The 17704-nt window shown below is 33.9% G+C and overlaps 1 protein-coding gene across 2 annotated transcripts in view; it reads right to left on the reverse strand.

Moving 5' to 3' along the window:
- LOC136027385 (26S proteasome regulatory subunit 8) overlaps positions 1-17704 on the reverse strand; it is a 55011-nt gene that overhangs the window by 13122 nt on the left and 24185 nt on the right. The window contains exons 1-3 of one of the 2 annotated variants that reach the window (XM_065704577.1): positions 13400-13496; positions 8244-8403; positions 3704-4120 (exon numbers count right to left, since the gene is read on the reverse strand). The exons of the other annotated variant lie outside the window; for it this stretch is intronic. Coding sequence (XP_065560649.1) covers positions 3704-4120; positions 8244-8403; positions 13400-13429 — 607 coding nt within the window. The 5' untranslated portion in view covers positions 13430-13496. Of the gene's footprint in view, positions 1-3703; positions 4121-8243; positions 8404-13399; positions 13497-17704 lie in introns of those variants that run through there. 2 annotated transcript variants of the gene reach the window in all.

A 17704-nucleotide genomic window follows, 5' to 3' on the forward strand; every position in this document is an offset into this window, starting at 1 on the left:
TCTTAGGCTCTATCTACAAAATTACAACAATCTATAACTGTTATCATTTTCCCTTCCTAGACCAAATTTATCTAGACAAGGATACCATCTACCCTTATTTCTACCAATCTGGGCATTAAAACCCCCTAATAAAAACACCGAATATTTACCAGGAACCCTGTCTATTTGTTCCTGCAACTGCAAGTAAAATTCCTTCGACTTACAATTACCTCGATAAGTCGGTTCTAAAGAGACATATACTACTATGACTAATACCTCTCGACACTAAGCAAGACTTAGCAGCTTACTTATTGACTACTAATCTCGTCTCTCTGCTTATGCACCTCATGCTTCCTGCCCGAGTAAGTAAATTTTATGCCACCTAATTTCATATTTCCTACCCTTGGGGTATGAGTTTTCCAAAACTCCTAACAAGTCCAATTCGAAACGTCTGAACTAGTCAGTGAAAAAGTCAGTACGATAGTTACTTTTTAACGTTGCAATGTTCCAAGATGCAATTGTCAATTATATACTATTTAAGGAAATAAAGCATATTTTAATTAGAGCTTTTTTTACTAACAGAATTTTTATATTCTGTTGGATAAGCAAAAGCAAAACGAATGTCACATAGCAATTTCTTAACAAAGTACACAAAAGATTTTTTCTTGTGTAAATCAAGGTTAGGGGTAATTTCCCTTCTCCTTTTTTCACTGATACTTCCTGACTTGTGAAATACAAAAAAAAGCTACAAGTTTGTGCCCTTATGGCAAAAGGTCTTTTATTCTTTTCTGTTCATATCAATCTTTTGTGATTTTTGTTTACCCTGGGCGACCTACAAAATCTGGCATACCAACTTTTCTCAGTTGCTTCGCCATAGCAGAGTTTTGTTGCTCTTAGCTAGCTAAACATTATCATTACTCAGCATAAATTAAAAATCATCCAAGTCAAAACACAGTGAATGCAGGCTTCATACTGTTGAAAAGGTATCCTACAATCTTGGAACAAAAAAAAATCCTCAATTCATATTGGAAAATATAGTACCTAAATCCACTCCTGACTCCTCAAAACAGGAGGAAGGCTGTCTTTATACGAAAAGTTATATAACTTTTATCTCTTTGAATTCACAATTAACTTAAAAGAAATTATGAAGAAAATCTGATGAAATCCCTAAGAATTCAATGGAACTTGCTTTTAGACCTTTGAGACCTTGCAGGTAAGTACACACTACTTAGGACTATGTAGGAAAAGACGTTATTTCAGAAAGTAGTCCTTACAATTAACTAACATAGACAAAACGTAAAACGTTTTTTTTTTTTTGCTTTAGCATAATTGACACTGTTGGTAATTGCTCTTGATTTTTTTTTATATACGTCTACATTAATAATCAAATAATCAGAACATAATTATAGTTCTAAAAATGTCACCCGTCTAAATTTAATTGTCCTCTTATAATTTGTGTCATCTCCTAAAACCTTCGAAAAGTTTTAATTGTAAGAGAAAAATTTAATAGAATTAATTTCAATAGAATTCCAAAATCACACTATTCTGTTGCTTCGCCATAGTGGAGTTTTGTTGATCTCTGCTAGCTAAACATTATCCTTACTCGGCATAAATAAAAAATCATCAATAAGACAAAAAATATCAATTTGAGATAAAACTATCTGGAAAAATATCAGTAATGAATATCATTCCATATTCATGAGAACTTCAAATTTTTTAACTAACTTTCTTGATGAAAGTCAAACACTATTCATTTAATATTTATTTACTTTATTTTTACAAAGTCAACATCTTTCCTGAAGAGGAAATTGCTTATCAATAAGGAACCTAAAGGATTATAAACTTTGCTATTTATGAAAGAGCTTTTTCTGTGATTAGAGTAGCCAAAGAAGTAAGAGTACTAAAAGTAAATTGACTATTAGTTAATATTTAGGTAATCACTTTAATAGAAAAGCACCCCATCAAATAATAGAAATAATTTAAGAGTTAAGGGCATGAAAAACTTATGAAACAAAGACTATGGTCTTAGTTTTTCATTCAAAGCACCAAAATCAAATAACAACATAACTGCTCACCTCACAACCTACAAAAGGACCCATCACTCATAAAACTCCCCTTCAAAGCTCCACACTATATAACTTTGTATTGATATGTTTCATCAATTAGGTCCCCACAACACAACTCTTCATCTTCACCATAATTTCTCATTTGAGTCAAAGTTCAAATTTTTAGTTTTTATGGTTATAGTTTTTAGTTTAAAGGATTATAAACTTTTCTATGAATAACTGCTCTCAATTCAAATGGAAGAGCTTTGTATGGCGCTTTCAAATGGAAGAGCTTTGTATTTTATAGATGCCTATAAAATAGGCATCTCAAAACTAAATGCAGTCTGTAGCCTAAAAATTATAAATGACTTCAAAGAGTTACCACGTTTTTGGGCTTCTGACCTTGTAAATTATTCGGCTGGTGTTTCAAGATACAAAATCCAGAATCAAAACATTATAAGCACATATTCATAAATATTGCTTGATTTCCGCCAAAAGAGAAAGTTTTTGGAAGCTATTAATTATAAATATTAGAAAATGGGACAGATAACCCGACAATCAGAACTCTATGAGAAACAAATGCCAATGTACTGTAACCCAGATTGTTTTTTTTTTGCCTATCTTCCCTGGGAGGATCTTTCCATGGAGGGATTATTCATTTAAAAACGATCAGAAACTAAATAAAAAACTAAGTTTTTTTAACTGAAAGTAAGCAACAACATTAAAACTTAAAACAAACAGAAATTATTACGTATATGAGGGGGTTCACCCCCTCGTCAATACTTCACCCTTTACGCTAAAGTTCGAACTTTGTTCCAGTTCTTTAAGAATGACCCCCGAATCACAAAGGCCATTTAATTAGAATAAATAGCTCTTTTGAAAGTACTAAAAATACTTTAGCGTACCGCAGTATTGATGAAGGGGCAAACCCCCTCATATACGTAATAATTTCTGTTCGTTTTTAAGTTTTAACGTTGCTCCTTGCTTTCAGTTGAAAAAACTTGTTTTTGTTTTAATTAATAGATATAGGCCCTTGACTAATACTCAAGTCATTTGAAGTCTTAACTATGTTTGTGCTTGGCAGCTTTACAGTAAAACCTCCCAGAAAACTGATTAGCTAGTTCAGCCACACTTAAGCATTACAGCAGAACCTCATAGATAAGCAAACAGATGCAAACTCGTTTTAATTTATACAATGAGTAGCTTAGAGAAGCTCACTTTTCATTCAAGCCACTTTACAGACCACTCAAAGAGACTTTCTTGAGTCAACTTGGCTACAATTTTAAATTTTCTACTACATTGGAATGATACTTCTTACTTCAAAGTTACCACCATTACAATTTTAGGTATTTATTTTCGCAATTGGAGCTTGAAATATTTGAAAGCTGCACATTTGTATTAAAAATCTCAAATTTGACACCAAAACTTTGTCCTGTTTCCCCAAAATCTAAAAACTGAGAATTAAAGCACTGCTCCCAAGGTGCATGACATCAGTGAATTTTCTAGCATCATTCCCAAAAGCTACAAAGACTTCATTGTTAGCTAAGAAATGATGAAAACAATTTTGAGTTCAAGTGATAGGGAACACATAAATAAACAGAGCTAGTGATAACATTTCTTGCTGGTAACATGTACATTAGTGACAATGCATTTTAGACAAATATAGCTTTAAAGCTTACCAGTTCCAGGGGGTCCATAGAGAAGCACTCCTTTTGGCTGAGCAATCCCAAGGGCATCAAATAACTCAGGATGCTTAACTGGCAATTCGATAACTTCCTTAATCTCTTTAATTTGACGATCCAAACCCCCAACCATTTCGTAAGTGCTGTCAGGGACTTTTTCCACCATCATCAAAGACACCAGCGGATCGACCTTATTTGGAAGAATCTTGTGAAGTACGTAGCTGTCATTTCTGAGAGCAACTCTGCAACTGGTGGTTACGTCATTCATATCAATATTCTTATCAATATCCACAACATACTTTCCTTCAGGATGTACTTTGACAAGGACCTTTTTCTTGTCCATTGGCTTAACCACCTCACCAACATAAGAACCTTGCTCCTGTAAAAGAGCTAGTTCCTCTTTAAGCATGCGAACTGAAAGAATAGATCAAAATTAGTTCTTAAAAAAAAATAATAGAAATACAGGTTTAAACAACCCATAGCCCAATTAGAGTCATGATCTAACACAGAAACCAAAAGAACAAAAATAAATAAACATAATTATAAGTCAATTAAGAATGCAACAATAATGACAAGAAAACATCAGAACATTGTGAGTTCTAATTCCATACCATGGTCCTATTTGCAATATGAGTCCCCATTTTCTAGCAAAGAATAAAAATCCTACAAAAGATTTGATTCCGTGATGCATAAACAGAGGAAGGAATAATTGAATTTACACCAAAATTTCTTAATTCGATTTAATTTTGTTTTTTTTATATATATATGCTGTCGTGCAAGATAACATCCCCTCCTATGTCTTTTCTTGGTATCAAACTCCTGGAAACTCAGTGATTTTGGATCAAAATTTGTAATATTCATAATGTTCGAAATAGTCAGAATGTCTGATAAATTTTCTTCCGGGGATAAGAGGACCCTATAAGCCCCTGCGATAAGGCCTGAAAATTATAAAAACAGTCAAATGTTTACAGTTAGCTCTTGAAGTTGAAAAGGGAGGATTGTTTTATCTCGGATGACCAGTTTGTTTGAAATTTTAGGGATCATTTCAAGGGTCAAGACAAACATATATTTTGTTGGGACGATGGAGGGTGTTAAAGAGCCAAAAAACACATCAAACTACTATTGATTCCCAATCCTATCCAGACTTATAGCTCTAAATCTTTGGATCAAGAGGAAACTAAGGAACAGAAAAATGCTCAGTGTACCAGGCACCAAAAAGCTGGCTTTTTCTGATCCACATGAAACTTACATTCATAAATCCTTGGGCTAAGAATGCCCCAATGCACAAGGAACAATAGAAAAAATTGTGGTTCCCAAAAATCAGGGTATTTTTTTTTCTCCAAACAGCTTCAACCTTACAGTTCCATTGGCTTGGACACCCCAAATATGAGTCCCAAAAATTGTCCAAAAAACATTTTTCCTTATTGGCTTGAAAATTGCACAGACCATTGGCAGGGGTAAGGAGACCATGCATCTTTGACTGAAGGGAAGAAAATGTGGCAGGGGTAAGGAGACCATGCATCTTTGATTGAAGGGAAGAAACTGTTAATGAGATGGGCAAAAATCTTGTTGTAAAAGATCAATTTTAAAATTGCAGCCATAAATCCCCAGACCATGAGAAACATAATATAAAAGTTGTGTTTAAGTTCATGCCCCCCCCCCCGAAAGTGCAAAACTTTTTCCAGATTAGTTCGAAGGTTGTATCTTTAAATCCTTGGACCAAGAAGACTACAAAAAAAAAGAAAAAAAAAGTTCACCCAAAATAGATATTTTTTCCCCTTCAAACACACTAAAATTAACACCCAAAGAACCCTCATGCACATACACAGGAAAAAAAAAATCAGATTGTGGGTATGGTCCCCCTCTCCTGAACAAGGACCAGGAAATATTTTCGGGGGTTGCCTTGAAATTTATATCTGAGAGACCTTGGGCCAAGGGGACTCTATTTTACAAAACAATGAGCTTGGCTGAAAATAGGGCCCTAAAAGAAGCCAGCAAACTTTTTTTTTCCTGAGCGACTTGAAATTCAAATTGCCTCTCATAAGACAAGCCCAAATTTATAAGAATATTATCAGATTGAAGCCAGAGGTCTCCTTTAAAATTGCAGCCTAAATAGAGCCCAAGACCTTCTTTCTTTCACGATTGGTTTGAAACTTTCAGAAAGTGTTGCCTGAGCTAGGGGGATCATACTTTTGTTTGAAGGGTTTATGGTATAAGGGGTCAGAAAATTGACAAAAAAAAAAAAAAAAAAATCCCTGATCGGTTTTTAACTTGCAACCAGAACTTTCCAGGTCAAACTGAGCCAAATTAGAAAAATTAATTTGGGGTGGTGTCCCCCTGAAAAATCCAGGTTTTTATTTTCTTTGGGCTAATATTACCACAGCAAAAAGAAAAGAAAAAATAGAGTAGCTTCCCTTTTTTCTAAAGGGCTTGAAACTTGCATCTAATTAATTGAAACTCTGCATTCCTAGGTCAAGGAGACCCTAGCACACAGAAAAAGCTACTTAGATTTACTTTTTTTTATTGGCTTAAAACCCATATTTGAAATTCCTTGGGCCAAGGGGACCTAAATAATAATAATAAAAAAAACCAAGAACCAAGAGCCAAGAGCTCATATGGCACTTGTGACGAGGTCGGAAGAGCCAAGAGCTCATATGGTATGAGTTCTAGCAAAATTCTAACAATCAATATTTTAATGATATTTTAATGAATTTAAAGATATTTATGTTTTATCTATATCTTCTTTGGCATATCAATACTTCCAGGGAGATCTCCCATGTTGTTTTTCGGGACTACTCAAACTAGTAGGGGAAGTAAATTTTTACATGGTTCGTAACCGGGAGGATGTGATGATTCCAGCTAGACCCTCGGTTCGTTCAGACTTCGACCTGGCTGTAACTGTGGGGCGTGCTTGGAACTTGGTTCCCGATGAGATCCGGCAGTCACGAACACTTGGCTCCTTTAAGAGACAGATGAAAAGTTTCTTATTAAAGGCTTTCTTATTAAATGTTTCATATGGTTTATTTTTTTTTCCTTTTTGGGTTGTTGTTTTGTTGGTGTTGTATCCTCGATGACGCAGAGAATTTTAATTTGTATTTTATTGTCGGGTGATGTGAGGGTCGCTGTTTCATGGGGACTGCCGGTGAGTTGATTTCTTTTCCTTATATATTTATATTTAGATTTTGTTTAGTATGTTTATGACAAGTTTTTATGATTATTTATTTATTATATGCCGTTTTCACCGCCATTTATTATATGCCATTATTATATCACCCGTTCATAAGTTAAAAATACCTCATTTTCTCTCATTTTTCCAATTTACCGTCCCCCCACTCCCCCCCCCAGATGATCGAATCAGTGAAACGACAATTTCTAATTTAATCTTGTTTGGTTCCTGATATGCCTGCCAAATTTCATCATCCTAGCTTACCTGGAAGAAACCTAAACTAGCAAAACCAGGACAGACAGACAGACAGACTGACAGAATTTGCGATTGCTATATGTCACTTGGTAGATACCAAGTGCCATAAAAATGGTTCACCTGGAAATTGGACCAAAAAAAGGGAGAAAAAATTTTTTCCTTGAGAAGAGTTTGGAACTTAAAACTGGAGACCCTATCATACAAGAAAAATTTAGTTTAGGGGTAAGGCTCTCTCCCCCCCCCCCCAAAAAAAGACAAAAACAGTTTTTTTTTCTAGTTCATGTGAAATTTTCACCTGCACTAAAAGGACCACAAACTTGATGGGAAAGGGGGCGTTAGGGATGCCAAATGGACCTCTAATTTTGACTTGGGGGAAAGACAAGGAAGGGGAGAGGGTTAAAAATGCTTACTCTAATCCACACAAACTCTTTGGACTATAAGCCTTCATGAGACTTGCACTATAGCCATACCTTCAGCCATACCTATTCTTATCTGATGTGATTATTCACTTCAATTTGGTTTGTTTTGTTGTTGTTTTTTTTTGTTTTATTTATTCATTTGTAGTAATTCTGTTAGTTTTTTTGTCATTCTAAGATTTTATTTCTCCAATAATTAGATTTTAATATAGCTCTACATTTCTGGCACACAAATTAATCATGAAAAACAAATATACTATTTATCCAAATGATATTGCACAGGTATTTCAATTTAAAAGAATACAATAGAGAAGCAAAGGCCAAAGTCCTGAGCAAGCAAAGGGAGGCTAGGTAAACAAAATTAGGGTAAACCAGCAGAAGAGTGATAAAATTAGTATTTAAACTAAAAATGGCTTACATAGTAAAGTATTAAGCATGCAGCACATATTAACAAGATAAATAACAAAATCATCTAAAACTGGAATTTCAACAGAATACTAAGAAACAAAAAGGAGAAAATAAAAAAGACTTGCAAAGTAGAAGAAAAAGAACAGCAGTAAAATAAGACTGAAAGATAGGACTTTTTTTACTCACAAGAAAAATAATTCCTTCCTTAACTACAAACATTTGAAAAATAAAAACATATACTAAATATATTACACCTAAGCAATTATATCAGGACTGTTCCATAAGACTTTACCTTTTGCATTCAGCTCATTTCTTTGAGCTTGAAGACGCCTAAGATTTTGACTTTTTTCAGCCACTTCAAGCTGAAGTTCTTCTATCTTGGCAATATAGTATTGTCTAAGGCCATCACCTTTTGGTCCATCTGAAACTGGACCTGGTCCATCAACATCCATCTGCAATGGCAATCAATGTTAGTCAAAGTTACAGGAAATTGTTCCTTATAGAGGAAAAGATGTCAGGGTTGCTATTTGCCAAGGGTAGCGCTTTTCTCTGGAAGTAGCACTTTTGTGAAAGCATAGAATCTTTTCATGTCCATTTTTTCAGAAAATGCATTATTATGTCTATATCAGGTTTTACCCAGTATCACCTCAATCTTCTTGGGATGCATACTAGCTATTTGAGATAATTCAATGAAAAAAATAACTTTTGTCATCAATTTATGCAGTCTGATCAAAATCATTAGCATTCAAGCAGAGACATTAGTTGCTTTGGGGTAGGGGGCTGACCCCCCCCCCCAACAGCCCATCTTTTGCTCCTCCTCCAATCCTGATGTTTGGAAGCCATCTTTAAACCACAGTTTGAAAAGGGTGAAAATGCAAGGGAAAAGGGGCACTTCTTAATGCTATTACAGAAATTTTCATTGCTATGCAGCTTAAATCAGCCTTGTCAGGTTAGTTATTTTGTAGCAAGTGTATGAGACAAATTACAAGGAAAATACATTTTACCTTAAATAAAAAAAAAATGGTATTAGTCTATTTACAGATCCTCCTGATTTAAATACTATCCAAACATAATTCCCATTCCTTTAGATTCAAAAAATTGTCATCTATTGGTTTTTCAGAGTCACTTCCAGTTTAGCTGCACTCCTTTCAATTCTTACAATGAAAATACACCAGGCTTTGGTACTAATCTACAACTGGGACTGAGAAGGAAACACATTAAGAACAAAATTCTTACTTGATAATATGCAGGAAAATTGAAGTTAACACATTTTAAAGGTGCTTTCACTTCACCCTCTTTCAGCTCCGAATGTACAAATATATAGCCCGAATTATATATTTTTCATATGTTTTTCTATTTCTTGATCTTGCCAGTGTAGATCCCAACTTATGGGAACATGAGTTGAAACAAGAGTAATGCATGAAAAATATATAGAATGATTTGGGTAATATTTGCATATTCAGGGGAGAGGGTGAGGAATAGTAGATTTGGCATCAAAATGTTTTAACTACAATCTTTTTAAATATTATGAAGTAAGAATGTTTCCTTTGCAATAGCCCCCATATGTTGGCTAAAACCATGTTTTTTTTTTATATTTTAAGTACTACACATAAAGGTTATTATTTCAAAATCTAACAGGGCAAAGAACCTAGGGGGTACTGCCCTCTCCCAAATTTATGTTATTGATGCCCAGACATAGCCACTGTTATGAAAAAAAAGTTGACTCATTTTGACAGTTTCTACTATTTCTTCCTAGTGAGTATATTTCTCACTAACAGCTGTTCATGCACCAAATAAAAAACAACACACTTTTGCGTATGACCTAGAATTATATCCAAATAATAGTAGTAGTGGTGTAGTAAAGGCCTGTCTTTGGTTCCAGTATTGCAAGTGAAGATTTGACAAATGAAAGTATTAGTATATTACCCTTATCTGAACAAAATGTATAACATGAATGTATAAGAACATAACATGCTGCTGCATAAATGAATGTCAATAAAACCAGAATGAGTTGGTTTTCCTGGGGAAACACAAATTGCTATTGGTAATGAGCAACTTGTCTGAAATTCCAAAATATCTTTAATCACAAAAAATCAAGAACAGAGGAAAAACAGAAAAAAAAAAACCAGAAACAGAAAGCATCATTCAAAAGAGGTAATATGTTTTTTTTTTTGTATAAACAGAACAGAAACAGGCACTTTTAAAACAGAACAGAAACAGTGCCAATGCTTACTTCAAACAGTAATTACACTGAAAGCTGATATCAATCAGAATATCAGAGGTACTTTCAGATGTCTCAATCATCAGCCAGCATTGAGCCCTCCCCCTACCCACCTTAGGTCCAAAAATGGGAAATAAAAATCCAATGATTGTTACAAAATTACTTTTGAGCCATTCTCCATAGAACACTCAAGGGACTAGTTTGTTCTAATCAAAACCTTTCCAAGCCAAAAGAGAATGTTTTTTTTTTCAAATATTTCTTGTTTTATTTAAAGTAAACCATATACGGCATGACAACAAACTAGAAAATTCTATGATTTTAAGAAAAAAGCAAATTTTTCCAGCTCACATACTGTAAACCTACAAAACCATATTTCTTCTGAGACAGTATCAACCCTAACTGTCTAGAAAGAAACATGATAAAAGAATTGGTTTGGTCTGTTATAAGAAATCACTTGCCCTCTAAAGAGTCCTACAAACAAATACAAAAATTAAGCTCATGTTTTTCTTTAGCTTCATTCAACAGAAGGGATGATCAAGCAATCAATAGTCACAATACTTTCAGCTTCAAAATAGCTGGATAAATGTATCACAAACTCAATTTAGTGATGTATCCATCATTGACCTCTGACAGGAGCATGTTTTTTAGGAGGGGAAAGGGGGCAGTTGCCCCCCCCCCAATAATTTGGAGAAAAAACTATTACATAGCCTATGCTCCTTGAGTATCAAGATATGGAATATCTTACCCCCCAGCAACAATGCTAGAGCTACTCCCCTGACCCCTGAGGGTGATTTTTAACCACATTCATATGGTCAGATTTACTTTTTTGACCCCCAATGAAGCTTCCACAGAATACCATGCACATCTTTCAAATTATGGGATCCCTCATAACCCAATGGATCTCTTTGAAGAAATATTAAAAGACATAAACATAAACAACTATGCTGAAAGTTACATGAAAATGTGAGAAGTAGGGGATGCTTTAAAGCAACCTATTGCTTCACTGGGGCAACAGCCTTGGATAGAAAACAAGTGACAATAAGAATCAACATATAAAAGGCTTCTGTGTAGGCATTAGTCTCCCTGTTTTGTATGCATAACAAAATATATATATATATATATATATATATATATATATATATATATATATATATATATATATATATATATATATATATATATATATATATATATATATATATATATGCTGTGCATAAGTATTTTGGTATTTCAGCAAAAACAAAATTAGAAATATCCAGATAATCTAGCACTTGGTTTGAGGTAAATAAAAAGCAAGTTGCCATGGCTAATTGAAGGAAAATCCAAGACCCTAGTCTGAAAGAGAGGCAAAGCTAGCATAAGCCTTTTTTTCAGAATTGTATAAAATGATGTCATTTCACTTGTTGATAGATAGTCTATCATCTGCCTGTCTATACTAGGACAGAACTAAGGTTTGTGGTCATGGAACATGGGTAAGTCTATGAATTTCTATGAGCCATTTGAAAGAAATTAAAGAACCCAAATAAAAAGTTTTCAAAGATTTATGATTGACCATGTTCATAGACTTAGAAGACAACTGGCAAACTAAGATTGTTTGTATTAGGTTATATGTGCTTTGCCTATTAAGAAATCCCACTATAATTGCAAAGGGATTATCACAATTTTTGGGTTGCCAGTTCAAAGTCAATACCAGTTTTTGGGTATTACAGAAGAAAAAAACTATGAAAAATATTCAAACATGGCACTATGTTTGAAGTAAAATCATAAGCATTTTTTGGTCAAAGAATAACAAAGCTTTAGACAGTTTCTGACAAATTAGACACTATTGTTAGTTGACAGCACTATTTTAGTTGATGAAATTTGAAACAGTAAATTTTTTGCAGTTCATACAATTGACTTACCAATAAAGAGACATAGCCTACCACTTGATGCCTATTTTATGTTTTTTATAAATATAATAATCACTTCTATTACAAATTCCATTTAATCACTTTTTGAGCTCTTAATAATAACAAATTTTCAATTAAAGTATGAGTTATTGGTTGTTTTCAACAAAATAATACTTCATTTTCTCAGCACTGTTTTCTTGGTTGTTTTCAACCAAATAATACTGTGTTTTCTCTGTGCCAATGTTATTTATAGTTAGGTTAGCTCAAAAAGGGCTTAAATCTGAATTTGCAGTAGAAGCAATTATTATATTTGTAAAGAACATAAAAAAAGGCATCAAGTGATATGTTCATTTTATTTGTAAGTCAATTATATGAACTGCAAAAATTTACCTTAGAAATACACCCTTTATTTGAAACAGTAGGAAAACAGCTCATATTTGAGCTGCCTAGGCTAATAAATGAGGTTTGAATTTTTATAAATAAGTAGGGCATTTTCAGAATAGGCTATATTACTCTTGAACAGCATATGTATAAACTAGTGATATGTTTTGACCAATTTTCAATAACTTAACTAGTGTTGATAACTTCTTTGTGTGGTTACATAAATGAAATAGACAACCTTTGGGGCCTCTTTAAGGGCTCAAGATGCAATTAGCACAAGAAGCTATTCTTGAATTGTGAAAGAGCATAAAAAAGGCATGAAATGATGTTTTCACTTTCATCTTAGCTAAATTATATGACCTAGCCTAGGCCTACTAGAAATTTAGGCTACCTTTTAATTTTATTATGAAGCCTCAAAGATGATAATTCTTTCTTCAATTTTTAGCCAGTTTCAGCCTTGAATAGTCATATATAAGGGTGAGAAACATTAAATCTCATTTCATCACATGCAGAATAATTGTAAAATAGGCCTAGCCTACATTCTAACTGCAGCTCCACAATACTTTACCCTCCCCCCCCACCCTCATATGCAAATATACAACCAAATTATATTTCCCATGTGTTTTCAGGTTCTCAATTTTGTCAAAGTTGATTCAATTTATTGGTAAACCAGTCTAAAAAAAGAGTGGTGGTAACAGGGGTACAAAAGCAGTAGGCTATCTAAAATAAGGACAAATGGTATCATCTTTCAGGGTCTGTAAAGGGCTTAAAGTTGAACCTGGAAGCAAAGCAATTATTATAGGCCTATTTAGACCTAACCCTATTAGAAAGAACATTGAATTGGGAATTTAGCCAACAATGATAGAGCCTTGCCTTTGTCAACCTGATTTTTGCGCTATAAACTAATAGTATATTTTATCGAGCCTAACTTAAATTTAAGTATGACAAAATATTTACTTTATTTTTAATTTCAAACATCATAAACATTAATTCATTAGTCTAGCATATTTCCTAACATTTCTGATGAGTAATGATGTGCTGCTGGAAGTGTAAAATTACAATTTTCTTATAGATGGCATTTAAAGACACAAAACAAAGACCATGGAGCACATGCGTGGCATTTAATGCTATTACTAACAGATCAATGCAACACCAAGCCACCTGATTAGCTGGGCAATCAAAACTTCCATTCCAATATATTCAAAACTTTAGTCTTTAGATCCTTTCAAGAAGTTTCAATTTCCCTTATATCCTTTTTTACGACCTCTCTCCATATCATTCGGGAACAACCTGCTTTTAATCTGGCCCAGTATGGCCAGATTAGTCGAAAGGGGAATCTTTGGCGTTTTTCTCTATTCGTTTACAGAATGAGAACTAGCTATCTCATATTTTCTCGGTAAAGCTCCAAAAACTGAGATAGACCCCAGAAAGAGTTCCCCCACAAATGAACCTTCTTTTCACTGAACCCCGCTTAACTCAACCCTTATCAAAATCAACCCCCTTCAACTTGCTACAAATCAATCGTTATTCAACCCAACCCACTCAAATCGACCACCATGCAATTCGACCTTCAGTTAAATCAACCCTCATGCTATTCGACCCTCCTACAACTCAATCCCTTTTAAGCCACCTTACCCAATCTTTTGTGGAACTTACAAAATGTCCTTACTACCAAAACATTGATTTCCCTTTAAGTTTAAGCCTTATAGAACTATTAAGACATCGGATCTCACCTCTAGTTTCGGGTTTTACGATATAATAATAGTTTATTATTAATCCATTTTTACAAAAAATAAGCGGAAAGAAATTGAGTGAAAGAAAAACCAAATAAGAAAAAGGAAATCCAATTGAAACCACCTCAAAAAATCCATCTCAAAAAGGAGCACAAGGTATTGTGGAACACAGGAGCACAAGGAGCACTACGGTTTACACCTAAGGCCTAAAAAGTATTTCTAATTAATTTAGCATCAAGTAACTCAAATGAATGAGTAATGTCACCAGCGCTGAACTTTTCAATAATTTGAGAATTGCTATATGAAAAAGAAACTACACCAAGAATTTATACATACATAAAACAAGAAGCAATGAGTTGGCCAAATCATTCAACAGCAAACACTTGCCAATCAAAAGAAAACAGAATGATCATAATACGTGGAATACATGTTAGCTAGAGATCGGCGTGAATATTTTCCACGGTCTGGAACAATTTTCGGACACCCAGTCTTCAACTTTTCTTTAACATCTCTCAAAACCTGGATTCGCAAATTAGGGAGTGGGGAGCAGTTGCGTATCCCTAATCCTCATAAACCCGCAACATTATGAATTTTAAGGATCCACAAAGCAAATTATGGGCTGATGATTTGAGTTTCAAAACTAGATTTCCACATTTATAAAACATTCAAAGCCAGATTAATATTGCGAAACAAAATAGGTATACTTTGAAGAGATAATGCCAGAGTAAACTACTTCCGGCTTAAGACTAATAAGGTTGCCCGTTTACGTAATATACTATACACCACATAAATTATGGAAAGACGAAGGCCTCATTCCTGAAAGCACATTTTACCTGCAAGCATTGAATCGATAAAGTGAGAAGACTCCACCCTGTCGTACTCCAGATTGAATTCGCATATCACCGGAGAACCCTGTATATTATATTAAACAAAGAAACGAATTTATATATCAAAATTTAAATCCATGCATAACGGAAGGGTTCAGCCCAAAATCTGGCAGAGCATGGCAGACCTTGTGCATGGCAAATAATATTCAGTGTCTTAGAAAAATGTAAAGAGTAAATATGTACAATTCGCAACCATCAGACTGGGTATCATAAAGAATCAGTGCCATCTTTGAGGAAAAAATTATTAAGTAACTTTAAAGCTGGTGCTCGTTTCAAGTTTCAACTTCGTTCTTTACTTTGAGCAGATAATTTTTTTTTAATTAATCCATCCTCGTTCTTAATATAAAAAACGTAAAAAACGGGGGTTTCATATTTTAATGCGTTCTGCATTAATATTTATACAAATATACCGCCTCCGAAACTTTTTTCATCAAATAAACAGGTGAACGTAGTTAATGGCAAAATTACGAAAATGTACTATATTTCCTGTTTCGCCACGCTTGTTCTAGTCAAATTTGTTCCCCGATAAGTAATAATCTCCTACTTCCTAAAATCTATCGGTTCAATATAAAAACTTCTTATTTTAAAGCCTTCAAAATTAGATATAAATACAACCTCTACATTGGTAAATAGAACGAACATGGGAACACTGAGAACAAGAAATCATTGAAAACAAGAATTTGTTTTATTAAAAAACATGAAAAAAAAAAAACATAAAAAGAGAAAATAAGACTTAGTGCTTTTTATAATAGTATTCTTAATGCAGCTACATAGGCAAAATCGGTTGGCGCTTAGTCATAGAAGTTAGTAGAAGGGAGGGATAGGCTCCAGGAATCATTTAATTGCTTTAATTTTTACTTCCAATATTTAAATCAAAACTACAATATAGCTCCAAATTCTCTTACTTGTAATTGAAACGCCTAGTGAGCGCTGGTAAGGTCCTATTCCTTGTGTTTTAAATTCACATACTAGCCCATAAATGTAGAACTGACTCTCTGTGCAACACCATGCTAAATTTTTGCGATTTTCGCTTTTCTAAATATTTCTTTTAACCAGCTCTAAAATTGGATTGACATAAATGTGCTGGGGATTATTACTGCTATTAATCGCGTTTCACATACCGCCACCGCTACTTGTGTTACGTTTATCTTTGCATCAGAATGCTGTACGAAATGCCTGCTGCAAGTAAGATAAAGTGAATCTGAGCAATATATGTATGTTTTTCTCAGAATTTAGAAATTGCATGCTCACAAATAAGCTCTGCCAACCCATACTCCTTATTTATTGTAATCAGTTTCAATATACAGTGCTAGGAGATCGAGCTTTGCTTGGTGAAGGGAATTTTAGACATTATTTAGCCTCCTCCTTTTTAGAAATATATATCTCCCATGCCCTGATTTACACAAAAAAAACTATTGTATAATTTTTCTAGATTTCGTTTTTTAACAGAAATACAAGGAGGAAGATAATTATCAAACTCTAGGTATCAATCTTTCCCATTCGTTTTGCATTCCTGGTAAGCTTTAATTAATGTAAGGTTTCTACCATAATACTGCCAAGAATTGTTAAGATTTCAGACATTTTTAATTCAGACATTTTTTTCAAATACTTTAAATTAAAAATACTGTCTCTATTTAAAATATAAAGAAAATTCCAGGAGAATTTTCAATAGAGGAGAATTTACGCATGGTTGGGGGGAAATTTTTCCGCCAAATTTTTTCAATGGAAAACTTTGTTTTTGTTATTTTTCACTGTGAAAAATGAAAAGACAACCCAAAGCTCACTTTTTGGGTGCTATTTGTCGCTTTATGATTGCGTTATAAAGTCATATTTACAAAGAGCAATTAAATATAAAAACTAGCTTATAAATGAGCGCATAATTAGCCCTCTCTGATATCCATGTGTCCGACCCAGCCTTTCATCCTAAAAATGTCACCCAAATTGCAGTTTAGTGTACCATGTGGCATTTTATATGGCCTTGTCGAGTCTAGGCACATAGCAAAATATGAAATAAAATATGAAAACAATGGTAAAGTTTCAACAATGGTAATTAAAAGGGTATACTTTTTTATTTTCTATGATGCCATTTTCAAATCGTATGCAGCTGTGTGACACGATGCACGGGGCTCTTAGAGTAGTGCATAGTTCAGCTGCGAGATTTTTTCTCCTGTGATAGGCGCAGGAGTTCAAAGAAATGGAAAGGGGATATGCACTATAATATTAAGGGCACAGAATCAAAGCTTATTAAATTTACCAACACCCACTTGAAATTGTTTATAGTAAATTACTGTCGTGTGCACGAAGTCATTGCTTACAGCCTTATTAAAATCTGACTCCACTACTTAATTTATGTTTGTTTGATGCGTGTGCATTGTTTATTCATGTATTCTGTAATTTTTTAAATTTAATACTGAAACTTCTTTGCTAAATAGGAACTTTTCTTTTTTACCCCTCAAAGAAGAGTGTCCTATTGAGGACTTAGAGAAGAAATGGGCTATCTTTACTTTTTAACCGATTGGTACATCTCCCCTTCCGTCATTAGGCAGAAGAGTGAACATTTGGTCTCAGGATCGGTACAGCTGGGCTGCTACGTATTATTTAAATTAGTATCCAAAATGAGCAAGTCTTTTACTAGGCTAGTG

The sequence above is a fragment of the Artemia franciscana genome, chromosome 5 (genome assembly GCF_032884065.1).
Source record: "Artemia franciscana chromosome 5, ASM3288406v1, whole genome shotgun sequence".
In the NCBI taxonomy this organism is placed as follows: domain Eukaryota; kingdom Metazoa; phylum Arthropoda; class Branchiopoda; order Anostraca; family Artemiidae; genus Artemia; species Artemia franciscana.